The 21,123-nt window shown below is 32.2% G+C and overlaps 1 protein-coding gene across 2 annotated transcripts; it reads left to right on the top strand.

Moving 5' to 3' along the window:
• Positions 1-496: 496 nt before the first annotated feature.
• LOC139486437 (uncharacterized) lies at positions 497-18,104 on the top strand. Of its 2 annotated transcripts, XM_071271315.1 has the most exons (3): positions 497-608; positions 6,795-6,840; positions 15,212-17,752. In XM_071271315.1, the coding sequence occupies exon 3, from the start codon at positions 15,292-15,294 to the stop codon at positions 17,431-17,433; it is 2,142 nt and encodes a 713-aa protein (XP_071127416.1). In that variant the 5' UTR covers positions 497-608; positions 6,795-6,840; positions 15,212-15,291; the 3' UTR covers positions 17,434-17,752. The 2 variants fall into 2 exon arrangements, with proteins under 2 accessions (XP_071127416.1, XP_071127415.1); XM_071271314.1 differs by lacking the exons at positions 497-608; positions 6,795-6,840 and adding an exon at positions 12,742-12,852 and having other exon boundaries at positions 15,212-18,104.
• Positions 18,105-21,123: the final 3,019 nt, after the last annotated feature.

Raw genomic sequence — 21,123 nt, 5'->3', positions numbered from 1 at the left:
CATGCTCTTATAATAGAACAGTGGTGTAAAATCACATACTTAGAAGAAAAATAAACTGCAAATTGCTTAACTCAGGAAATCGGAAGACCATCGTATTGTTGTTCCTGTTTTTGACTTGTTAATTGTGTTTGTAGACATCTGATTTGTTTGTGTGTGATTACGATTTCTTTTAAATATAACACTATCGAAAGTGTAGCTTCCAACCTTTTGAAAATAATCACATATACGTACAAGTTTAGTAACAGTTAACAAATAATATTAAAAAGAAAGAAAAAAACAACACCAAGGAAATAATTACAATAATTTCGTTAAATCGATTCACTTACAAAAAGCAAATTAAATCTATTATTGAAATTTTATCATTAGTTGTGCAAATGATTAGTGTATAATCGATATCTTAAATCACTTCAATTATCATATCCGTCACAGGATGTACATGTTATACATGTCTATTATATCATTATATCATTATAATGTATTTACCAGGTAATCTACTTTTAACAATCAATTGCATATGAAAATTTAGTACAAACGAAAGTAGATTTTAGGGAAATCCCCGTCACCAGGTCTGTGTTAATAAAAGTTAGAATTTACAACCAAAATGGCAGGTAATACTTTTTCGTTACTTATATCTATTAGTTTCTGTTTCATACACGATTCCTTAACAACAAACTTTAATATACTTGATTTTTTAAAATAAAACATATGTAACAGCTGCATCAACCTTTTAGAAATCAAGAAATATCCTACGTTGAAGAACAGGTTAAAAATCCTTTTAAGGTAGCACTACAGTCAGAATTTTCTGACTCCAACCTACACTCTTTAAAGATTAATTTTTGTACATAAATTAAGATGTTAGTTTTCTCATATGAATTGTTTGACATTGTCATTTCGGGGCCTTTTGTAGCTGACTATCCGGTATTGGCTTTGCTTATTGTTGGTGGCCGAACGGCAACCTATATATGTTAATTTCTGTGTTATATTGGTCTCTTGTGGGAAGTTGTCACATTGATAATCATACCACATCTTCTTTTTGTTTATGTATTTAGACGTCCGATACTTGCGTTAAGTATAAATTATGTTGAAAGTACGGACGTCTTTAACATAGTTTATTGAGAAACTACCTTCAAGTGCAAACTTGTTGATATAAGAGCAACGAAACAAAAGCCACTTCATTCAATCAAGTAACCGTTCCTCCTGAATATGAAATTCATTTACCTTAAACATATTAATCTGTTTTCAATCACCTACTGAACAATATTAAGTCCAGTAAAGTAAAAACAAAATTCGTTTCAATTATACAGTTTTTGGTGGGGTTCGTTTTGTTTAGTCTTTAGTTTTCTATGGTGTGTCTTCTGTACTATTATTTGCCTGTTTGTCTTTAGCCATGACGTTGTCAGTTTCTTCTCGATCTATGAGCCAGTTTGACTGTCACTCTGGTTTCTTTTGTCGTACTCCATAATTATTAACTAAAGGGACGTATCATCTTTAATTCTAGTAATAAAAGAAATGATACGATTTTATACCTCTGCTGGTGGACTATTAGTCCCCGAGGGTATCACCAGCCCAGTAGCCAGTACTTCGGTACTGGCATGAAAATACGGATTTTTTGTGTTATTAAAATTTCCTGTTAGAAAATATTAGAAATTATTATAAATTAAGGAATGAATCTCCCTCATGCAAAGCTCTGATTCCTTTCACGGATTTGGCTATACTTTTTGGACCTTTTGGATTATAGCTCTTCATCTTTTATATAAGCTTTGGATTTCAAATATTTTGGCCACGAGCATCACTGAAGAGACATGTATTGTCGAAATGCGCATCTGGTGCAAGAAAATTAGTACCGTCAATTTTATTACTACCACTGGGTCGATGCCTCTGCTGGTGGACTATTAGTCCCCGAGGGTATCACCAGCCCAGTAGCCAGTACTTCGGTACTGGCATGAAAATACGGATTTTTTGTGTTATTAAAATTTCCTGTTAGAAAATATTAGAAATTATTATAAATTAAGGAATGAATCTCCCTCATGCAAAGCTCTGATTCCTTTCACGGATTTGGCTATACTTTTTGGACCTTTTGGATTATAGCTCTTCATCTTTTATATAAGCTTTGGATTTCAAATATTTTGGCCACGAGCATCACTGAAGAGACATGTATTGTCGAAATGCGCATCTGGTGCAAGAAAATTAGTACCGTCAATTTTATTACTACCACTGGGTCGATGCCTCTGCTGGTGGACTATTAGTCCCCGAGGGTATCACCAGCCCAGTAGCCAGTACTTCGGTACTGGCATGAAAATACGGATTTTTTGTGTTATTAAAATTTCCTGTTAGAAAATATTAGAAATTATTATAAATTAAGGAATGAATCTCCCTCATGCAAAGCTCTGATTCCTTTCACGGATTTGGCTATACTTTTTGGACCTTTTGGATTATAGCTCTTCATCTTTTATATAAGCTTTGGATTTCAAATATTTTGGCCACGAGCATCACTGAAGAGACATGTATTGTCGAAATGCGCATCTGGTGCAAGAAAATTAGTACCGTCAATTTTATTATACGACCGCAAACATTGAAAAGTTTTTGGTCGTATATTGGTATCACGTTGGCGTCGTCGTCGTCGTCGTCGTCCGAAGACATTTGGTTTTCGCACTCTAACTTAATTAAAAGTAAACAGAAATCTATGAAATTTAGACACAAGGTTTATGACCATAGAAGGAAGGTTGTGATTGATTTTGGGTGTTTTGGTTCCAACAGTTTAGGAATTAGGAGCCAAAAAGGGGCCAAAATATGCATTTTTTTTGGTTTTCGAACAATAACTTTAGCATAAGTTAACAGAAATCTATGAAATTATAACATAAGGTTTATGACCACAAACAGAAGTTTGGGATTGATTTTTGGAGTTTAAGTCCCAACAGTTTAGGAATAAGGGGTCAAGAACAGGTCCCAAATAAGCACTATTATTCTTGGTTTTTACACAATAACTTTAGTATAAGTTAAAAGAAATCTATGAAATTTTAACACAAGGTTTATGACCACAAAAGGAAGGTTTGGATTGATTTTGGGAGTTTTGGTCCCAACGATTTAGGGGCCAAAAGGGTCCAAAATTAAACTTTGTTTGATTCCATCAAAAAATGATTTATTGTGGTGCTTTGATATGCCAAATCTAACCGTTTATTCAGATTCTTAATTTTTGGTCCTGTTTTCAAATTGGTCTACATTAAGGTCCAAAGGGTCCAAAATTAAACTTAGCTTAATTTTAACAACAATTGAATTCTTGGGGTTCTTTGATCTGCTGAATTTAAACATGTACTTAGATTTTTTATTATTGGCCCAGTTTTCAAGTTGGTCCAAATCGGGGTCCAAAATTATTATATTAAGTATTGTTCAATAGCAAGAAATTTTCAATTGCACAGCATTCAGCAATAGCAAGAAATCTTCAATTGCACAGTATTGTGCAATAGCAAGAAATTTTCGATTGCACAGTATTGCGCAATAGCAAGAAATCTTTAATTGCACAGTATTGTGCAATAGCAAGAAATCTTCAATTGCACAGTATTGCGCAATAGCAATAAATATCTAACTGCACAATATTGCGCAATAGCAAGAAATTTCCAATTGCACAGTTTTGCGCAATAGCAAGAAATATTCAATTGCACAGTATTGTCCGGTTTCAAATTGGTCTACATTAAGGTCCAAAGGGTAAAAAAATAAACTTTTTTTGATTTCAACAAAAATTGAATATTTGGTTCCTCAATATGCTGAATCTAACCATGTATTTAGATTTTTTTAAATATTTGGGCCCGGTTATCAAATTGGTTCACATTGAGGTCTAAAGGGTCTAAAATTAAACATTATTTGATTTCATCAAAAATTGAATTCTTGGGGTTCTATGATACGCTGAATCTAACCATTTATATAGATTTTTGATATTGGACCATAATAGGTAAATGTCCAATTTAAATTTTTTAAAGTTTTTAAGTTCAAGTTCTTAGACCACATTCATTCTGTGTCAGAAACTTATGTTTTGTCAACTATTTAATCACAATCCAAATTCAGAGCTGTATCAATCTTTAAAGTTGTGTCCATACTTGCCCCAACTGTTCAGGGTTCGACCTCTGCGGTCGTATAAAGCTGCGCCCTGCGGAGCATCTGGTTTATTATGTAATTATATAATATTGATTATATAAACATACAACTGCAAAGAGAATTGAAACATACCAAGATTTTTTTAACTCATACATCAAAATATGGAGAGAAAAAAAACACAGACCGTAAAACATAACAACGAAAACTAAAGACCGTAGATGTGGACCTTTGACCTTACAAAAATAGTAAACTCAACGAGTCATAGCATTTCCATGACTTGCACGCAGATGCCTTTACTTTGACGTTGACTACCATTGACTTTAACAATGTATTTTTCATGTTTCTGGCAGAATTGCTTCATTGAACTTGAAGTGTTTTACCATGCAAAAAAAAACCCAAACCAAACACATGGATTCTTATCGAATTGCACCTGTTTCCATTATGTCATCATGTATAGATATTGGCATATTCAAAAAAAAAAAACAAATGGTCACGTTGCGTGCCTCAAAATCTCCTTATATACAAAAGAAGATGTGGTATGATTGCCAATGAGACAACTATCCACAAAAGACCAAAATGACATAGATATTAACAACTATAGGTCACCGTACGGCCTTCAGCAATGAGCAAAGCCCATACCGCATAGTCAGCTATAAAAGGCCCCGATAAGACAATGTAAAACAATTCAAACGAGAAAACTAACGGCCTTATTTATGTAAAAAAAAATGAACGAAAAACAAATATGTAACACATAAACAAACGACAACCACTGAATTTACAGGCTCCTGACTTGGAACAGGCACTTACATAAATAATGTGGCGGGGTTTAACATGTTAGCGGGATCCCAACCCTCACCCTAACCTGGGACAGTGGTATAACTGTACAACATAAGAACGAACTATAAAAATCAGTTGAAAAAGGCTTAACTCATCATATAGACAAAAATACAAGTGGACGTGGCCGGGTACTTATACATCCCGACACAAAAAGAAACAATGAACAGATCAGAGAGTACTTGCAGTTATCTGACAGCTAGTTCAAAGCCATTAACAACTAATAAAAAATCATGCATCTAAGACTAAACTATCAATCCGTTCACATCCGATTTCCATTGGATTCAGTGTAAAGACGTCATAAACAGCTAGAGAAAAATATGACCTTGTGCAATGCCAAGTCACAGGTATCGACAGATTGTAGATCCATGAATATGTATATAACATACTAGTAATATTTAGTTAGCTTTTAATTTACTGATAACAAAATCAATATTTATACCAATAAAAACAATATTCAATGATCTTATTACAGTGTTGAATAGGTAACCTTTTAGAATAAGTTAATTTAAAGGAGCGACAAGTTTACATGGATCATTTCTAAATTTCCGGGCACGGTTAACAACATTTCCGTAAACATGAGGATGTGCTATCCCGTTTGAAATAAGTTTTCTACAGGTACAACCAAACTTCAATACCAAATCTTTATATCTATGGAACAATTTAGTAAAAGTTTTAAGTAATTTATGGTAACGATATCCCTGGTTTAATAATTTACCAGTAATACATAGGTTGCGTTCGTTAAAATCAAAAGCGTCACAATAGACACGAGCATAGCGAACAAGTTGTGAAATATAAACACAGTAAGATGCTTCCAATATTTATACCATTTAGAAGCGAACGGACGGTGTGGATTTTTTTTACATCGTAAATATGCATATGACGTCAAATTGTTATTATACAAAAGAATAGTTTCGCATACTTTTTATGTTCTGCATTTTTATGACAATATTTATATGTATGTATGTATGACTTTAGAATTAAAAAAAAATGTATTGCATTTTAAGCTCCGCGTCGCTAGGCAAACTCAATTTGCAGTAAAATCTAATTTAACGAGGGCCATGCTTAAAATACAATAACTGTTATTTGGATGGAGAGTTGTCTCATTAGCACTCATCTTCCTGAATATATCTATAGCATGCTTTATGATAAACATAATTGTAAAATTTACTGAAGGAATGACTGTACTCTTTTCCCTGTCTATGAAGAAATAACATAAAAAAAATGGTGCACACTGAATAACGCACTATTTGTGGATTCTTATAAATTCTATATATAACTTTTGGACTATTTTCAATCTCGGACTATTTCTGAAATTTATTCTTACACACTTTTGATTTTTTAACCCTATATGCTAACATTGCCTATGTTAATTATAAAATTGATTGTATGCACATTGAACGACAAATCTATGTGACGTATAAAAAATTTTGACGTCAGACACACAAATCAATGAATGTGTTTGTAGATAGATGTTTTTGTGTTCTGTTAAATTGTTCCTTTTAAAATTGTTATACGATGATGCTGATGTACCCATATTTTGACTGTTTTATTTATTTTGTCTGTTTAGTTAACGCATCAATGTAAATATAACGGAATTTGATGAGACTGTCATCAAACTGAAAGGGTTAGCGCTATAAAACCAGGTTTAATCCACCATTTTCTACATTTTAAAATGCCTGTACCAAGTCAGGAATATGACACTTCTTGTCCAGTCGTTTTTGATGCGTTTTGTTATTTGATTTTGCCATGTGATTAGGGACTTTCCGAATTGATTTTCCTCTTCAGTGTTTTTGTGATTTTACTTTTTACATCAAATTAAATTATAAAATGATATTGGTATATTTAGGATATTTTTTTTTTGATTTTAGAACTCATAGAGAACTCAAGAACCGTCACCAAACATACCACCTACAGGTTAACTAAAATGTTATATGTAGATAATACAATCGAATAACAACATCTAAGAAATGTAAAACTAAAGATCAAGAACAGGCATCCTAGTAATTAAATTTGTGAAAAAAGCTTTAGAAAATGCATTTTAATATTGCACGTACATAGATAACAAAAAATTACAACATATTATAAACAATGCGACAACGAAGTTAGAGAAAAATCTACACTCACCTCATTGTATAGTGCTGGAGTAAGTCTGAAAGGCCTTACACCGATCACAAACACGTTAATATGGAAACGTTTTGTTGTTTCTGCAGCATTGTACTTTTGCGGGATATAGGGTCAACTATGGAATTCTGAAACAGAACTTTTAGAAAGAACACAGTTATATGTTGCCCGATATATACAGTACATGGACACATATTCGTTCAACTACAAGTAACCTTGATGTCTGGTCATTAGAAAATGTTATTGATAAATTCAAGCTTTTATTCTTTGGGCGTTTATGCAAGTGTAAATCTGGTTCAACTCATAAAATATTGTTCAACATGTATTATTGTCAAGACTGCGACTTAGCTCGACAAAGGGATTGTGATCCGGCGGCGGCGGCGTTAGCTAACTTCTTAAAAGATTTATATTTTAGAAGATAGAAGACCTGGATGCTTTATACTTTGTATATTAATGCCTCATGTTACGAAGTTTTCGTCTGTCACATGTCCAATGTCCTTGACCTCATTTTCATGGTTCATTGATTACTTGAAAAAGTTATGATTTTTAGTAATGCTAAATTCTCTTTTATTATAAGTAATGGGATAACTATATTTGGTATGTGCGTACCTTGCAAGGTCCTCATGCTCGTCAGACAGTTTCACTTGACCGCGACCTCATTTCATGTATCAGAGAACAAGGTTAAGTTTTGGTGGTCAAGTCCATATCTCAGATACTATAAGCATTAGGTCTAGTATATTCGGTGTACGGAATAACTGTAAGGTGTACATGTCCAACTTGCAGGTGTCATATGACCTTATCCTCATTTTCATGGTTCAGTGGTTATAGTCAACTTTTTGTGTTTTTGTCTGTTTTTCTTATACTGTATGCAATAGGTCTACTATATTTGGTGTAAGTTTTTTGAATTTTGATTTTTTTTTCTAATACTTTTGCAATAGGTCAACTATATTTAGTGTATTGAAAATATTTTTTGATCTATATGCCAGTCGCGCAAGTTTGATTTGACCTTGACCTCATTTTCATAGTTTATCGCTAAGTGTTAAGTTTTTGTCTTTTGGTCTGTTTTTCTTAAACTATAAGCAATAGGTCAACTATATTTGTTGTATGGAAGAATTCATAGATGAACAAGTCTGTCTGGGATGGTTCATCTTACCTTAACCTCATTTTCATGATTCATTGGTCAATTTTTACTTTTCTTGGTTAATGTTAAGTTTATGTGACGTTGTATTAAAGTTTTACATTTAGAACTATTAACATAATATCAATGATTAGTAAAGAAGGCGAGACATTTCAGCGTGTGTACTCTTGTTTGAAAACAGGTTTAATTTTAATGGACGTGTTTCTCGTTTCTCGTGTTTTTATATAGATTAGACCGTTTCTTTTCCCGCTTGAATGGTTTTACACTAGTAATTTTGGGGACCTTTATAGCTTGTTGTTCCATGTGAGCCAAGGCTCCGTGTTGAAGGCCGTACATTGATCTATAATGGTTTTCTTTTATAAATTTTTATTTGGATGGAGAGTTGTCTCATTGGCACTCATACCACATCTTTCTATATCTATTGATTGATAAAACATTTTTGTTCTTGCTTTGTTTACCTATAACTGTGTATTGTGTTTTTATCTGAAAATGATTTTTTTATTGCGTATTTGGTATCTCAAAATGTATATTATTTTCTTTATTGTGAAAGTAATAAAAAAAATTTAATGCAAGATTTTCATATACATGGAGGAAATAAAGATTCATATATTCATTATCATAAACTTAAGAACCGTTAACAGAGATACCACATTCAGGCTGCCCAAAATGTTATATATAGATAGTCGGATCGAATAATATCGTACATCAACTAGAAATTGTACAATTAAAAATCAAGCACGTGAACCTCGTAAATAAACGTCTTAATAAAAATAAAAGAAAATGAATTTTAATAATTTGGCGATTACGCAGCGCTTTTCAAATACATCATCAGGACCGCTATTATCGAAATATTTTAAATCTCGTAACTGGAGTGTTAATGAAAACTCGTGTGAAGATCCGATATGTTGAACGTCTACTATCTGTTATTTCAATAATGACATAACATATAAATACAAGAATTTTAAATAATGGAAAAGTTTTCCTTTATAACTAAATGTTTAATTACGAAATCAATTTGTGATCAAAAGCTCATCCGATAAACTGTTACTTACTATCTTTTATAATTTTAAAGCGTGTTTTGTTCTAAGAAGTTTTTATAAGCCTAGATACCTTTGATAACTATTAACATATACTTTTGTGTGATGTATTTCAATGTTCATTGTACGTGTATATATTTGTAATCTGGATTACCTCAAACAAAATGATGATGTATTTCCGATGATGTATAAATATTTTTGGCAATGTTTTTATGTATATCATTGAAAATGGAAATGGGTAATGTGTCCAAGAGACAACAACCCGACCAAAGACCAGAAAACAGGCCACCAATGGATCTTCAACACATGGGGAAAATCCCGTATTATGTACAAATGAATTACTCATCATTCCTCAGTGTATCATATGTCATTGATTTGAGATTAATAATACCTTGTTTACTCTGTTAAGTTGTACATTTTTGTCAGTGTAATTTTTTTTAAAGATTTTTGACATTTTTTTCTGCTTACACAATTGATATTTTAGGAAAATCAATATTTAGGACAACAAATAGGCAATATTCATCATGAAACGAACTTTAAAATCTGCAAAGTGAATTTACATAACAGAAGTAAATTCCAATGATTCTGGTGTTTTAAAAGTATAAAGTTCTATCAGTTTTAAAATTTTCTATACAAATTACAATTATTAGACCCTCCTGCATGTAAATTTACAGGGACTTTTTTCTTTAATGTATTGGATTGATTATGACTATTTCTGTTATGATTAGTTATTTATTGATTATGTTGTTATAAATATGAATGCACGTAATTTGTTTTTCTTCTTTTGAAATATCAATTTGACATCTTAAATTATGTCACAGCAATGTTGATTATACTTACATTGTTTGAATAAAGCATACATGATCCGTGCTGGCAATTCCTGAGTGGAATAATTGGATATATTCCGCAAATTTTAGCAATGATAATAAATAAATGACAGGATGGCATAAAATTTCTCCAATTCTTTTGTGTGTGGTTTTTTTTTACAAAAAAAAATAGTTTAAAGAAACTGAATAGTTCTTACACAACTTCTTGGACCCTTGATAAGATACATATTTTTGTTTTCCTTTTCACCAGAACGACATTAACAAATGATTTTTAATGACAACATTTTTAAAAGTCTAACATTTCTGTTCGAATATGGCATTTCTTAGACTAGAAAAATCCTTGGAACTATATTCTTCACTAGACAAAACAGAGAAAATGAAAATCTTTATTATCAAAAATGCTTGTATTCATTCAAAGCAGTCCAATTGTTGTTCTATCTGTAAATTATTATTTGAAGAATCATGTAGTGAGTAATTAATGTTTCTGAAATAATTAAAGTGTTTATGTGTATCTGTTTATTTCTAATGGAGTTTATTTTATATAACTGAAGTAAATCAATTAGGATACTTGATATAGCATTTGAAACAAGATGGCAAATCTGTAGGTCTTGAGAAGCACTGCATTTACACAGCTACAAATGAAATACAGTAACTTTTGGTGTGATGATCAACCGTTCAGTAAGACGTCCTTTAGAGCATTTCAATTTTAGTTTTTCAAAGCCTATCATATTAGATACAATGCACATGGAAAGTTTAAGTTAAAAATCAAATATGCTTATGTTGAGTGATTTGTTGACATACTGATGATTGTGAGGCACTAAATATTCCAAATGTTTATAAGTAACATGTGAATTAAACGGTTGTCCGGTGTACAAAGTTATTGATTTGTATATTAAATAATTGACATTGGTATTTTTTCCAAATTATTACACTGCCAGGAAATACTAAAAGAATATGCAGAGGGATATTAGATAGTGAACTATCAGTATTTTCACTGATAAAGCAACATCCATGATGCAAATATGTGATTATCTATACAATTAATATATAAGTTGTTTCCCAATCCACTATAAATAAATATGTTGGAACTATGAGCAATTAGTTTAAACAATGTGTGGTCTATAAACAATAATACTAAAGACCTTATGGGAATTTCTTAACAAAATTACTGCCAACAAGACCATGAGGTACCTCACAACTGGCTCAAGCATTAACTAATTGCTTGAAGGAAGTTATCTCTAAGCTTGTGTGTGCATCTTATCTTATGCTATAAAAGCTACATATAAAAAACGGGTGCTAAATGTTTGTGTTGTTAAAAAAAAGACAGTATATTTATTCTGCAGCAATAATTCATAGGAGTTTTTGGCCCTTTAATGTTGAATTTCAGGTAAGTCGAATTTTACTTCATTCCGTATATGATGAAGCCATAGTGTCTTTTGCACAGAGGTAGTCGACACATTTCCTTGATAAATTATTAAACGGAAGTAGCTTTGTTTGCACAAATTCCAAGTAAAAATACCTATAAACTATGATTTTGTAAAACTGTCATTCTATCCCCTTTTTAATGATGCCTCATGTCAAATTATCTAAACTGAGAGAAACTTATTTTCTCTTTTATTTGAATGAAAGTATTTAAAAACCATAATTTTCGGAATCAGTGGAAAATAAGCTATCTAAAGAAATTGAAAATGACATTATTTTAACGGGAGTAACAAAGTATCTCCCAAAATTAAGATAAAATAATATTAAATACCATACATATATGAAGAATCAGGGCAAAGAAAGCTATCATATGAGTCTGAAAGTCACAGTTTCTTAACCAGAAGAAGCAAATCATCTCCCCTATTTAAGTCAAAGGAATAAAAAAAACTATATGTTTTTGAATAATTATGAGGAAACCTATAATTGAACGCCAATAGTAAATTTGAGTAAACCAAAAGTAGCTTCTCATCAGTTATTTTGAAATAAAATGTGGACAGCCTTCAATTGTTCTGAGTTTTATTTGAAATATAGACTGTTTTCTGATTGTTTAAATCCTATATAGAATTGCTTTTGAAATAGGTAACCTGTCTTTAAGTGGTTGTCTTTCTATATAGATAAAGGAAGATGTGGCATGACTGTTCCTAGTCACAAATAGTAAAATTCAGCCAGTATAGGTCAAAGTATGGTTTCAACACTGAGTTTTTGCTCATACAGAACAGCATGCTATAAAAAGCCAAAATAATGGTTCACCAATTTAAAAAAAAAAATAGGTGAAGTTTCAGACTACCAGTTCAAAATCTCTACCTATTTAACCAAATTTTGCAATTTACACAGTTTTCCTTATATTTTACCTGAATATAACATATATCACCTTCCTACATGCCAATTATCAAAACATGTTTAGAGACTCCTAAGAAAGGATTGCTTTTCGAAATACAAGCACTACTGAGTTACCCCTGGTTTTCTGAAAATCTAAAATTAGAAAAATTGGATCGCATTATTCCTCAACTTTAAATGCAAACTCATAGACAAGTAAATTTTGACTTAATACGATCTAAATATATTTCTCTTTCGTCAAAAGTATAATTTCTGCAAATTTGTTGGTTAGTTTAAGTAAACAATGACATCAAGAGCACTATTTTGTAAGGCTACTTTTACTTTCGTTCTAAATTAAAGGTAAATGAATTGGTAATCTGACACTTTAAATTACACATCCAGGATATTCATATTCAACGTACAACTTGTATTTATGAAAGCCGCAGATTTAAAGTAGAGATTATTTATTCAAACGAAAACATGGAACCTGACATGGACATGAGCGGTAAGATACTTTTAGTAAACTAATGTGTGTGAAAGTTAGATATAATTTGGCATGTATACTTCTTAAAGATGTTAAATCTTACGTAATGAGTATCATATATTTAAAACCGCTGATACATGCAAGAATAAAATAGAGGACCGTCCTTAATCTTTGTATAAGAGACAAATGAAAGTAGTTGTTGATCATCATCTTCATTTGGTCACTACATGTTAAAAGATATTTATAAAAAATATTTATCTATTTATACTATTCAGATTATGTAAAGCGTGACTAAGAATTCATAAACATTAAATATCTGTCAAGTTACCTGTATGATTTCAACCGATTATAAAGAACACCAAACAATGAAATTAGTAGGTCGTGGTAATTCACACCAAACGTCACGTATTATCAACCTGTTTGCTATTAGTTTCATTCAATGAACACTATTCGATCATTTTAAAGTTGATCCTTATTTAAAATATGTTTTTCCGTTGGAAATTAAGGACATGAAATAAATTCAATATAAAGTTTGAAAATATCTTTTCAAGCTTGTTAACCCAAAAAGTTTCCTTTTGCTTAAAGTCAAATTCAATTGTGTGTCTACCCATTACAAAAAACTAAAACAAAAACTAATAAACATATTCAATCAAAAAGGAAAAATCAAAGAGAAATAGATAATTCGTCTGATTTTTGTCGGGACTTCGGCTTTTGTCGATAAAGATAGACATAGCGATCCTACATTCCGTCGTCGTCGTCGGCGTCGGCGGCGGCGTCCACAAATATTCACTCTGCATGGTTAATTTAAAAAAAAAACAAGTTTAAATACCTTTCTTGACATATCCTGGATTTCTACCAAACATGGACAGAAGCTTGTTTATGATCAAAAGCTAGCATTTAGAGGGACATTTTATAAAAAAAATCCTTTTGTCCGTTTGTTACTTATATATATAGGCTTCGTTTTTCTTTCAGTTGAAATTACAATCTGCAGTTCAGGTTCATAAACATTTATTATAATCATAAAATAGGCGAGACACTGAGTTCCGCGAACTTCTTACAAACTTGAGTACTGGAATAGTCTACAGGACGTCTTTGCAATATAAATAAGTGCAACAATAGCGACATAATTGGGAAAATGGATTAAAATGTTCAGCAACGAATGATAACTTTATTCAAAACTTAAATATCATACTATATACTAGTAAGATGTACCGCACATACTCTTAAATAATTCTGCAAATGGTTCTATGAATTTACTAATCCACAGGTTTACCTGGGTATATGCAAATGTTCATCTTTTGGTTTTTTTCCGACTGACAATAAAGCTATTGCCACAGTTGGTCGCTGGTTGTTTGTATTTCATGTATGAATTCGCAGCCAGAATGGAGATGTTAAATTATATGCCTACTGTGTATAGAGAGTGCTACGCTCCATAAAGAGAAGAATCCGTGCAACGTTGAGAAAGATGGCCAATTGCAATGCTAAATTTCTATCCCTATCCAATAAATCGTAATTTTCTAGTGGCATTTCAAATTTCCCATCCTTAATCTTAATCCTGACCAACATTCTGATAAAGGATCAAATTATTGAATAAATTGTGAAAAGGTATCATACTATATATTCATGAGATATTTGCTACTAAATGTAAGGCAAACAAAAATTAATTAAGCAATTATTAATTGATTGATGCCAAAATTTCGGGATGGATCCATCCAATTCTGGAAGACAACCAAGTTCAAGTGAATGATGTGTATTATTATTGTTGTTAGTCACAATTTGGGTAAATAAAGTTATTTGAACATTTTTAACAACTAAACAATGGCTGTTTTTAGACAATACATTTGATATTTATATTATTACATATTATTACAATTATAATTTTAATTCAATAGATAATTCTTCCTGAAATAATTATAATGAAATTCAAGTTCTTAATATCTAATTTGATATTAACGTAACTCGTACAAATTAAAGCCAACATTGACTGTATCCACTACTTGTAATCAACACATTTTGGATACACCAACACCACACTGCGTCTATCCCAGGGGAAAGACGGCCTTTCATTGTCAATCTAATACTTGCATACACGCTATAACTCGGTTTTAATCTCAACATCAGATACAACATTATAATAGAACATTTGTCCCATTTGTCATTCAAAACGGTTGTTTTAATATTATATGACTCATAATATGTCGTTGCAATACAAAGGTTTTCACCATCATGTTTATTAAATTTTGAGCTGTGATACCAATTTTATACGCAGTGCTGATAAAAGGTGATAGATTCTACTGCCGTCAAAACACTTGGTTTCCCTTTGAATTCTCTTGATTTTCTACACCTTCCTTTTTTAATCATCAATTTACTTTACTTGCAGACAATTACGAGGAAGAATATTTTGCAAAGATTTCTGAAATTGTATCACTTTTACTTAAGTCTGAGGGAATTTTCACAAGAATGGAAATTGATAAAGCAAGAGCACCTTTATATGAAATGTTAATGCATCATCTGCATGATACTGATGTTTTATCGACAGGAAGTACTGTGGAAGGGTCTTATTTACCTGGTAGCGACGTAGACCGTATGTTTATTGATCAAAACATGATTGTGATTCTGGATGAAAAAGAGGAAATAAACTCAGAAAAGTGTACATTTCTATTAAACACAAAGCAAAATCAAAGCTGTTTCGTGAAACTTGCTTTTTTCAATTGTCTCCATGAATCCACTGTAAATAAAGAAGTCAGGGAATTCCTAATAGAAAAGGATGGTGTGTATTTTCTTAGTAGTGAGAAATACCGTAACTTGAAAATCATCCCAGAAAGTGGAAATTGGTTATCATCCTATGCATCGATGTCCGGATTTCATGAACATGGCCCTTGCTCCTCATCTTCAGTAAATTTTGACATTAGTTGTCGAAGTACTGATTTGGACACCACGGAGGGTATACAATGTTCAAAATGGCCAATGGTGGCTCTTGCATGGACAAGCCGAGAAAGGAATAGCATATGGCCACCTAAACATCTCATAGATAAAGCACGCGATTTACCAGTTCATGTCGTTCCAGTAGGAGATCCAACCTCTGATGAATGTCAGCTGCAATGGAGACTTTCTTTTAGCTATGTTGAACGGGAACTCGTTTGGAGTTTTAATGAATCTCAGCTGTACACTTTTGTTCTACTTAAGACCATATTTAAAGCCTTCTTAGAACCTGTGACAAAGGACATACTTAGCACTTACCATTTAAAGACTATTATTTTCTGGGTTTCAGAAGAGGGTTTGATAAAGTTGCAGGAATCAAATTTAATACGCGTGCTTAAGCGTTGTCTTCAAATGTTAAAAGAATGCATTTCTCGGAGGACTCTTAAGCATTTCATTATAAGTAATCATAACTTGTTTTATCACAAATTCGAAAATTCAGATCTACGAGAAAGTATTGTGAATATGATTGATTGTATTTTATCCGACATAATTTCTGTTTTGCAACACTGTAGATTGCCCTTAGAGGATGTGAAGCTACGAAAGTTTGAAAAAAGTGTAATCGTTTCAGAAGGAAACCCTCCAAGTCTGACGAAGTTATCGGAAGTTCTGATAGAATTATCGCAGGGATCTGATGAATGTATTAGAAATAAAAAAAAATTCAGTAAGTATGGAGCTGCATTTGGAATAATGATTTCTATGGTTAGAGGATATGTAGAAGGGTCAAAATTAACAGAGTTACTCGATATTTTTGACCAGTCAGTAAGTAAATTGAATGTAGAAATCATAGTCGCTTTGAAGATATTTTCAATCATCAGACTAGGAATTTTGTACCATTTGGATTATATCAACATAATGGACCCTAGTCCATTATACTTTGAAGGAGGAATATTCAAGTCAGAATTCATCGACTCTTCCAATCTAGAAGAAAAGCACATTAGACTTAATGCAGCAAGCTCTTCTTTCGATTTAGGATGCTCTTTGGATCAATTATCGGGACGTCTTTACCAGGCGATGTTTTTATTAGTTCAAAACGATTTGACCGAAATGTCAGAAGGAATAGCGAAAATTTTCGAAAAATCTTTGATTCTGAAGTATGAAGGGTTTTGTTGTTCTAGCAAAAATGTAAAAATTTCCGACGGAGAAATATCAATTACCAATGACGTTCCCGATATCTGCGATGAAAACATTCCTGGTTCCGTGTGCTACGATGTAATTTTAACAGGTCATGATGTCCGGTGTGTGCCAGAAGCTGTAAAATTTGAATGTGAACTTAACGACTACGATAAAGCAAGTTTTTATTTCTTATATCACCCAGCGGTCTATTACTATTTCCTGGCTTTTCAACTACATCAGCGACTGAATGACAAGAAAAACAAGTTTAAAGCACTAGGGCAGTTGGAGCAAATAACAAAAATAGTGAAAAACGAAAACGATGGTCATCGTGCGCTCAATCTTCTCGGGTATTGTTTTAGCGAGGTAGGAGATGAAGAAAAGGCTTTTGCAACCTTCAGGTTATCTCTTCAAATGAAAAACAGTGCTTACAATGCCGCCGCGTACCATCTCTGTTTGATGGTTATGAAACATATACCAGAAACATACTTGTATTTGCGAAATGTTTGATATTTAAACGGATCATATGGAAATGTATAGATCTGAATGACTTATATTATTTTTATGTGCTAGACTGTCATCAAAGTGAGCGATTTAGCGCTTTAAAACCAGGTTTAATCCACCATTTTCTACATTTGAAAATGCCTGTACCAAGTCAGAAATATGACAGTTCTTGTGCAGTCGTTTTTGATGTGTTTTGTTATTTGATTTTGCCATGTGATTATGGACTTTCCGATTGGATTTTCCTCTGAGTTCAGTATTTTTGTGATTTTTTTTTTTTATTTATCAACTTAAAGAGCTTTATTGTTCACTACAAAGTAGTGGTATAAAAGAAAACAGAACAATATCGAGAAACGCATCATTTTATTACTATTAATGAAAACTTTGATACGAAATCATGGTCATACAATTTAAAATCATTATATGCTGTTATCAATTATTTATAGCTTAAATTGACCACAACTTTTCACCAGAAATTTTAAAATTATCCAATGCGTATATGCAAAATTATCATTATCATCTGCTGAAATTAATTCATAATACTAGTATACAATGTTTTTTCATTATTGCTTAAATAATTCCATCATTAGGTAAACTAAATTAAAATGTTTTCTAAATGTAACAAGTATTTTTTTTATTCTGTAACTTAAAACACTTCTAAATATAAAACTAATTCGGCCTAGGGTTGTTCTAAACTGAGCAAAATTTATGAATTTAATCATAGAAGGGTTTACAATCAGCCCAATACATTACATTGTTTTCAAGTAATTCTTGTTCATTTATGTTTTTCAAAACAAAAGTTCATATCTATATCAAGATGAAGCAAATGTTTGTCACGGGAATACTAAAAGCAATGCACTATCTATATAAAATGAATGCAACGTAATTAATTGTATGCATCCGAAGCGCTGTTCTTGTTACACCTTCAAGCTCAAAGCCGAATACTCTAGAACCATGTTTAATAAGAACCTAAACAGTTGAAGTGCTATACAACCACAAATGACAAAAAAAAAAAACCCAACCCAAATCTATCAAAGGTAAATATTGCGTCTGAAACCTTATTATGCCCCACCTACGATAGTAGAGGGGCATTATGTTTTCTGGTCTGTGCGTCCGTTCGTTCGTTCGTCCGTCCGTCCGTTCGTTCGTCCGTTCGTTCGTTCGTCCGTCTGTCCCGCTTCAGGTTAAAGTTTTTGGTCGAGGTAGTTTTTGATGAAGTTGAAGTCCAATCGACTTCAAACTTGGTACACATGTTCCCTATGATATGATCTTTCTAATTTTAATGCCAAATTAGAGATTTTACCCCAATTTCACGGTCCACTGAACATAGAAAATGATAGTGCGAGTGGGGCATTCGTGTACTGAGGACACATTCTTGTTTCTAATAATTTCGAAATTAATAAACGGACAATTCTGAAAAGGTTTGTTATAAATCATGTCAGTACCAAAGTACTGACTACTGAGTTATGATACCTTTGGGGACTGAAAGTCAACGGTATCGACCCAGATCTGTAAGAAATGTAAACAACACGTTATAAATTGAATGCATCCGAAGCGCTGTTCTTGTTATACCTTCATCTGATAAGCTCAAAGCTGAATATTCCAAAGCAATGGATTTTAAGAACCTTAACAGTTGAAGAACTTTTTAACCACAAATGACACAATAAAACCGAATTTATCAAAAGTCAACTTTACGTGAAGTAGATGAAACCTTATTTCTTATCATTTCGAAGGTAAGTAACGAAATTTTGATACTGTTTGTTTTTTATTCATGTCTGTTTCAAAATACTGACTACTGAGTTGATGATACTTTCGGACTGATAGCCAACCAGTAGAGGTATCGACCTAGTGCTGTAAAAGATATAAACAGCACGGTATAAATTTGTATAAAATATAAAAAGGTTGAAAAAATATATAACCAGAAAGTACCAAAAAAAGGTAAAGCCATCAAGGTCAATTTTGCGTGAAAGAGATGAACCTTACTTTCTAATAATTTCGAAATTCATTAATGGACAATTTAAAGGATTTGTTTTATAAATTATCAGATTATGTCAGTATCAATAACTGGTGATATCATTGGAGACTGATAGACCACCAGCAGAGGTATCAACCCAGTGCTGTAAAAATGAAAACAATACGTTCTAAATTTCATGCGACCAATGTGTTTTTTAGCTCAACTTTCCGACGAAAATGTGAGCTATTGCCATCATTTGGTGTCCGTCGTCGTCCATCGTCATCGTCCGTCCGGGGTAAAAAAAGGGACGAAAGATATCAGAGGGACGGTCAAACTCATAAATCGAAGAAGTACATATGACACAACATAGAAAACTAAAGAAGAAACAACACATACCCCACAAAACCTAGGGGTGATCTCAGGTGCTCTGAAGGGCTAAGCAGATCCTGTTCCATTTGTGGCACTCGTGTAAACTATATCAAACATCTTCTCTTCTCATACTACAGAACTAATTAAACTAAGCCTACCTAAGCTAAATGATCCTTAGAGTATCTAGAAAAAAGTTTGTACATGTGTTTTATTTCTGTTTCGTAAAAAAACATGGCTGCCACGGCTAAATATAGAACATAGGGATAAAAAACAGTTTTGAGCTTATCTATAAAAACTAAAGCATTTAGAGCAAATCGGACTTAAACGTGTTCAGTAGGTAAAATTATATCAGCTCTGACATTTTCGAATGAACCTGACAACCCATTGTTGGTTTGCTATCTCTAAATGTGTTATTTTAGGAAAATTTTGTACTGTTTGTTTATCATCTTGAATATTATTATAGATAAAGATTACGTACATTCACACAATTTGTTTATTATTTTATTAACGTTAAAATACTTCTCCTCTGAAACTATTGAATCAAATTAAGCCACTTAAGCTGAATGATTTTTAGGTAATCTAGAATAAAGTTAGTTAAGCATTTCTTTTTCCTCAGAAAACATGGTTACCATGGCTTAAAATACTTATAACTCAAAATATAAAGCATTTAGAGGAAATCAGAGAAAACGTATTTATTAGGTCAAGGTATACCTGCCCTGAAATTATCAGTCAAATCAGGGATCATATTTTTATACTTAAAAGATTAACATTGACAGTTGGTCCCTTAAGGAGTTATTGCCCTTTGAATACAAATTTTCCACAATTTTTTCATCTAGTTTGCCTTCTTTAAAAAAATCTTCTCTTTTGAAACTGCTGAATAGATTTCAGCCAAACTTGGACTAAAAGACTTCAGAAGATCTAGTATAAATTTTGCATTTTATTTCCTTGTACGTCAAAAAACATCATATTTATGACTAAAATGGAACAAAGGGGTAATTTGCGTTTGGAGAAATATGAAAAATATGAAGACCATTCAAATGGCATTTTTATGCCACTCATTGATATATATTTAAAAAGCAAAAATAATCATTGATAAAAGATTTAAGCAAACAATTTCATGGTGAGCGATTCAGGCTATTGAGAGCCTCTTATCTATATTTACTTTCATCAGCAACTCTCAAAAAAGAATTTGTGAAAGGCATGAATGTATAAAAATCGAATGATCATACATTATATGAGCAACACGACGGGTGCAACATGTGGAGCAGGATCTGCTTACCCTTCTGGAGCACCTGAGATGAGCAATTTTTGGTGCGGTTAGTGTTGATCAGTCTTTAGTTTTCTGTGTTGTGTTTTTTGAACTATTATTTGTCTGT

This window comes from Mytilus edulis, chromosome 8 (assembly GCF_963676685.1).
Source record: "Mytilus edulis chromosome 8, xbMytEdul2.2, whole genome shotgun sequence".
NCBI classification, from domain to species: domain Eukaryota; kingdom Metazoa; phylum Mollusca; class Bivalvia; order Mytilida; family Mytilidae; genus Mytilus; species Mytilus edulis.
The sequence above is the reverse complement of the archived record's forward strand: the minus strand, read 5'-3'. Positions and strand labels throughout refer to the sequence as shown.

What these genes read in the sequence shown, in the direction of transcription:
- LOC139486437 (XM_071271314.1), top strand. Translation starts at nt 12,828, where the DNA reads ATGGAACCTGACATGGACATGAGCG. An exon ending in ACCTGACATGGACATGAGCG is followed by an intron (nt 12,853 to 15,211) that starts GTAAGATACTTT and finishes CTTTACTTGCAG; the next exon opens with ACAATTACGAGGAAGAATAT.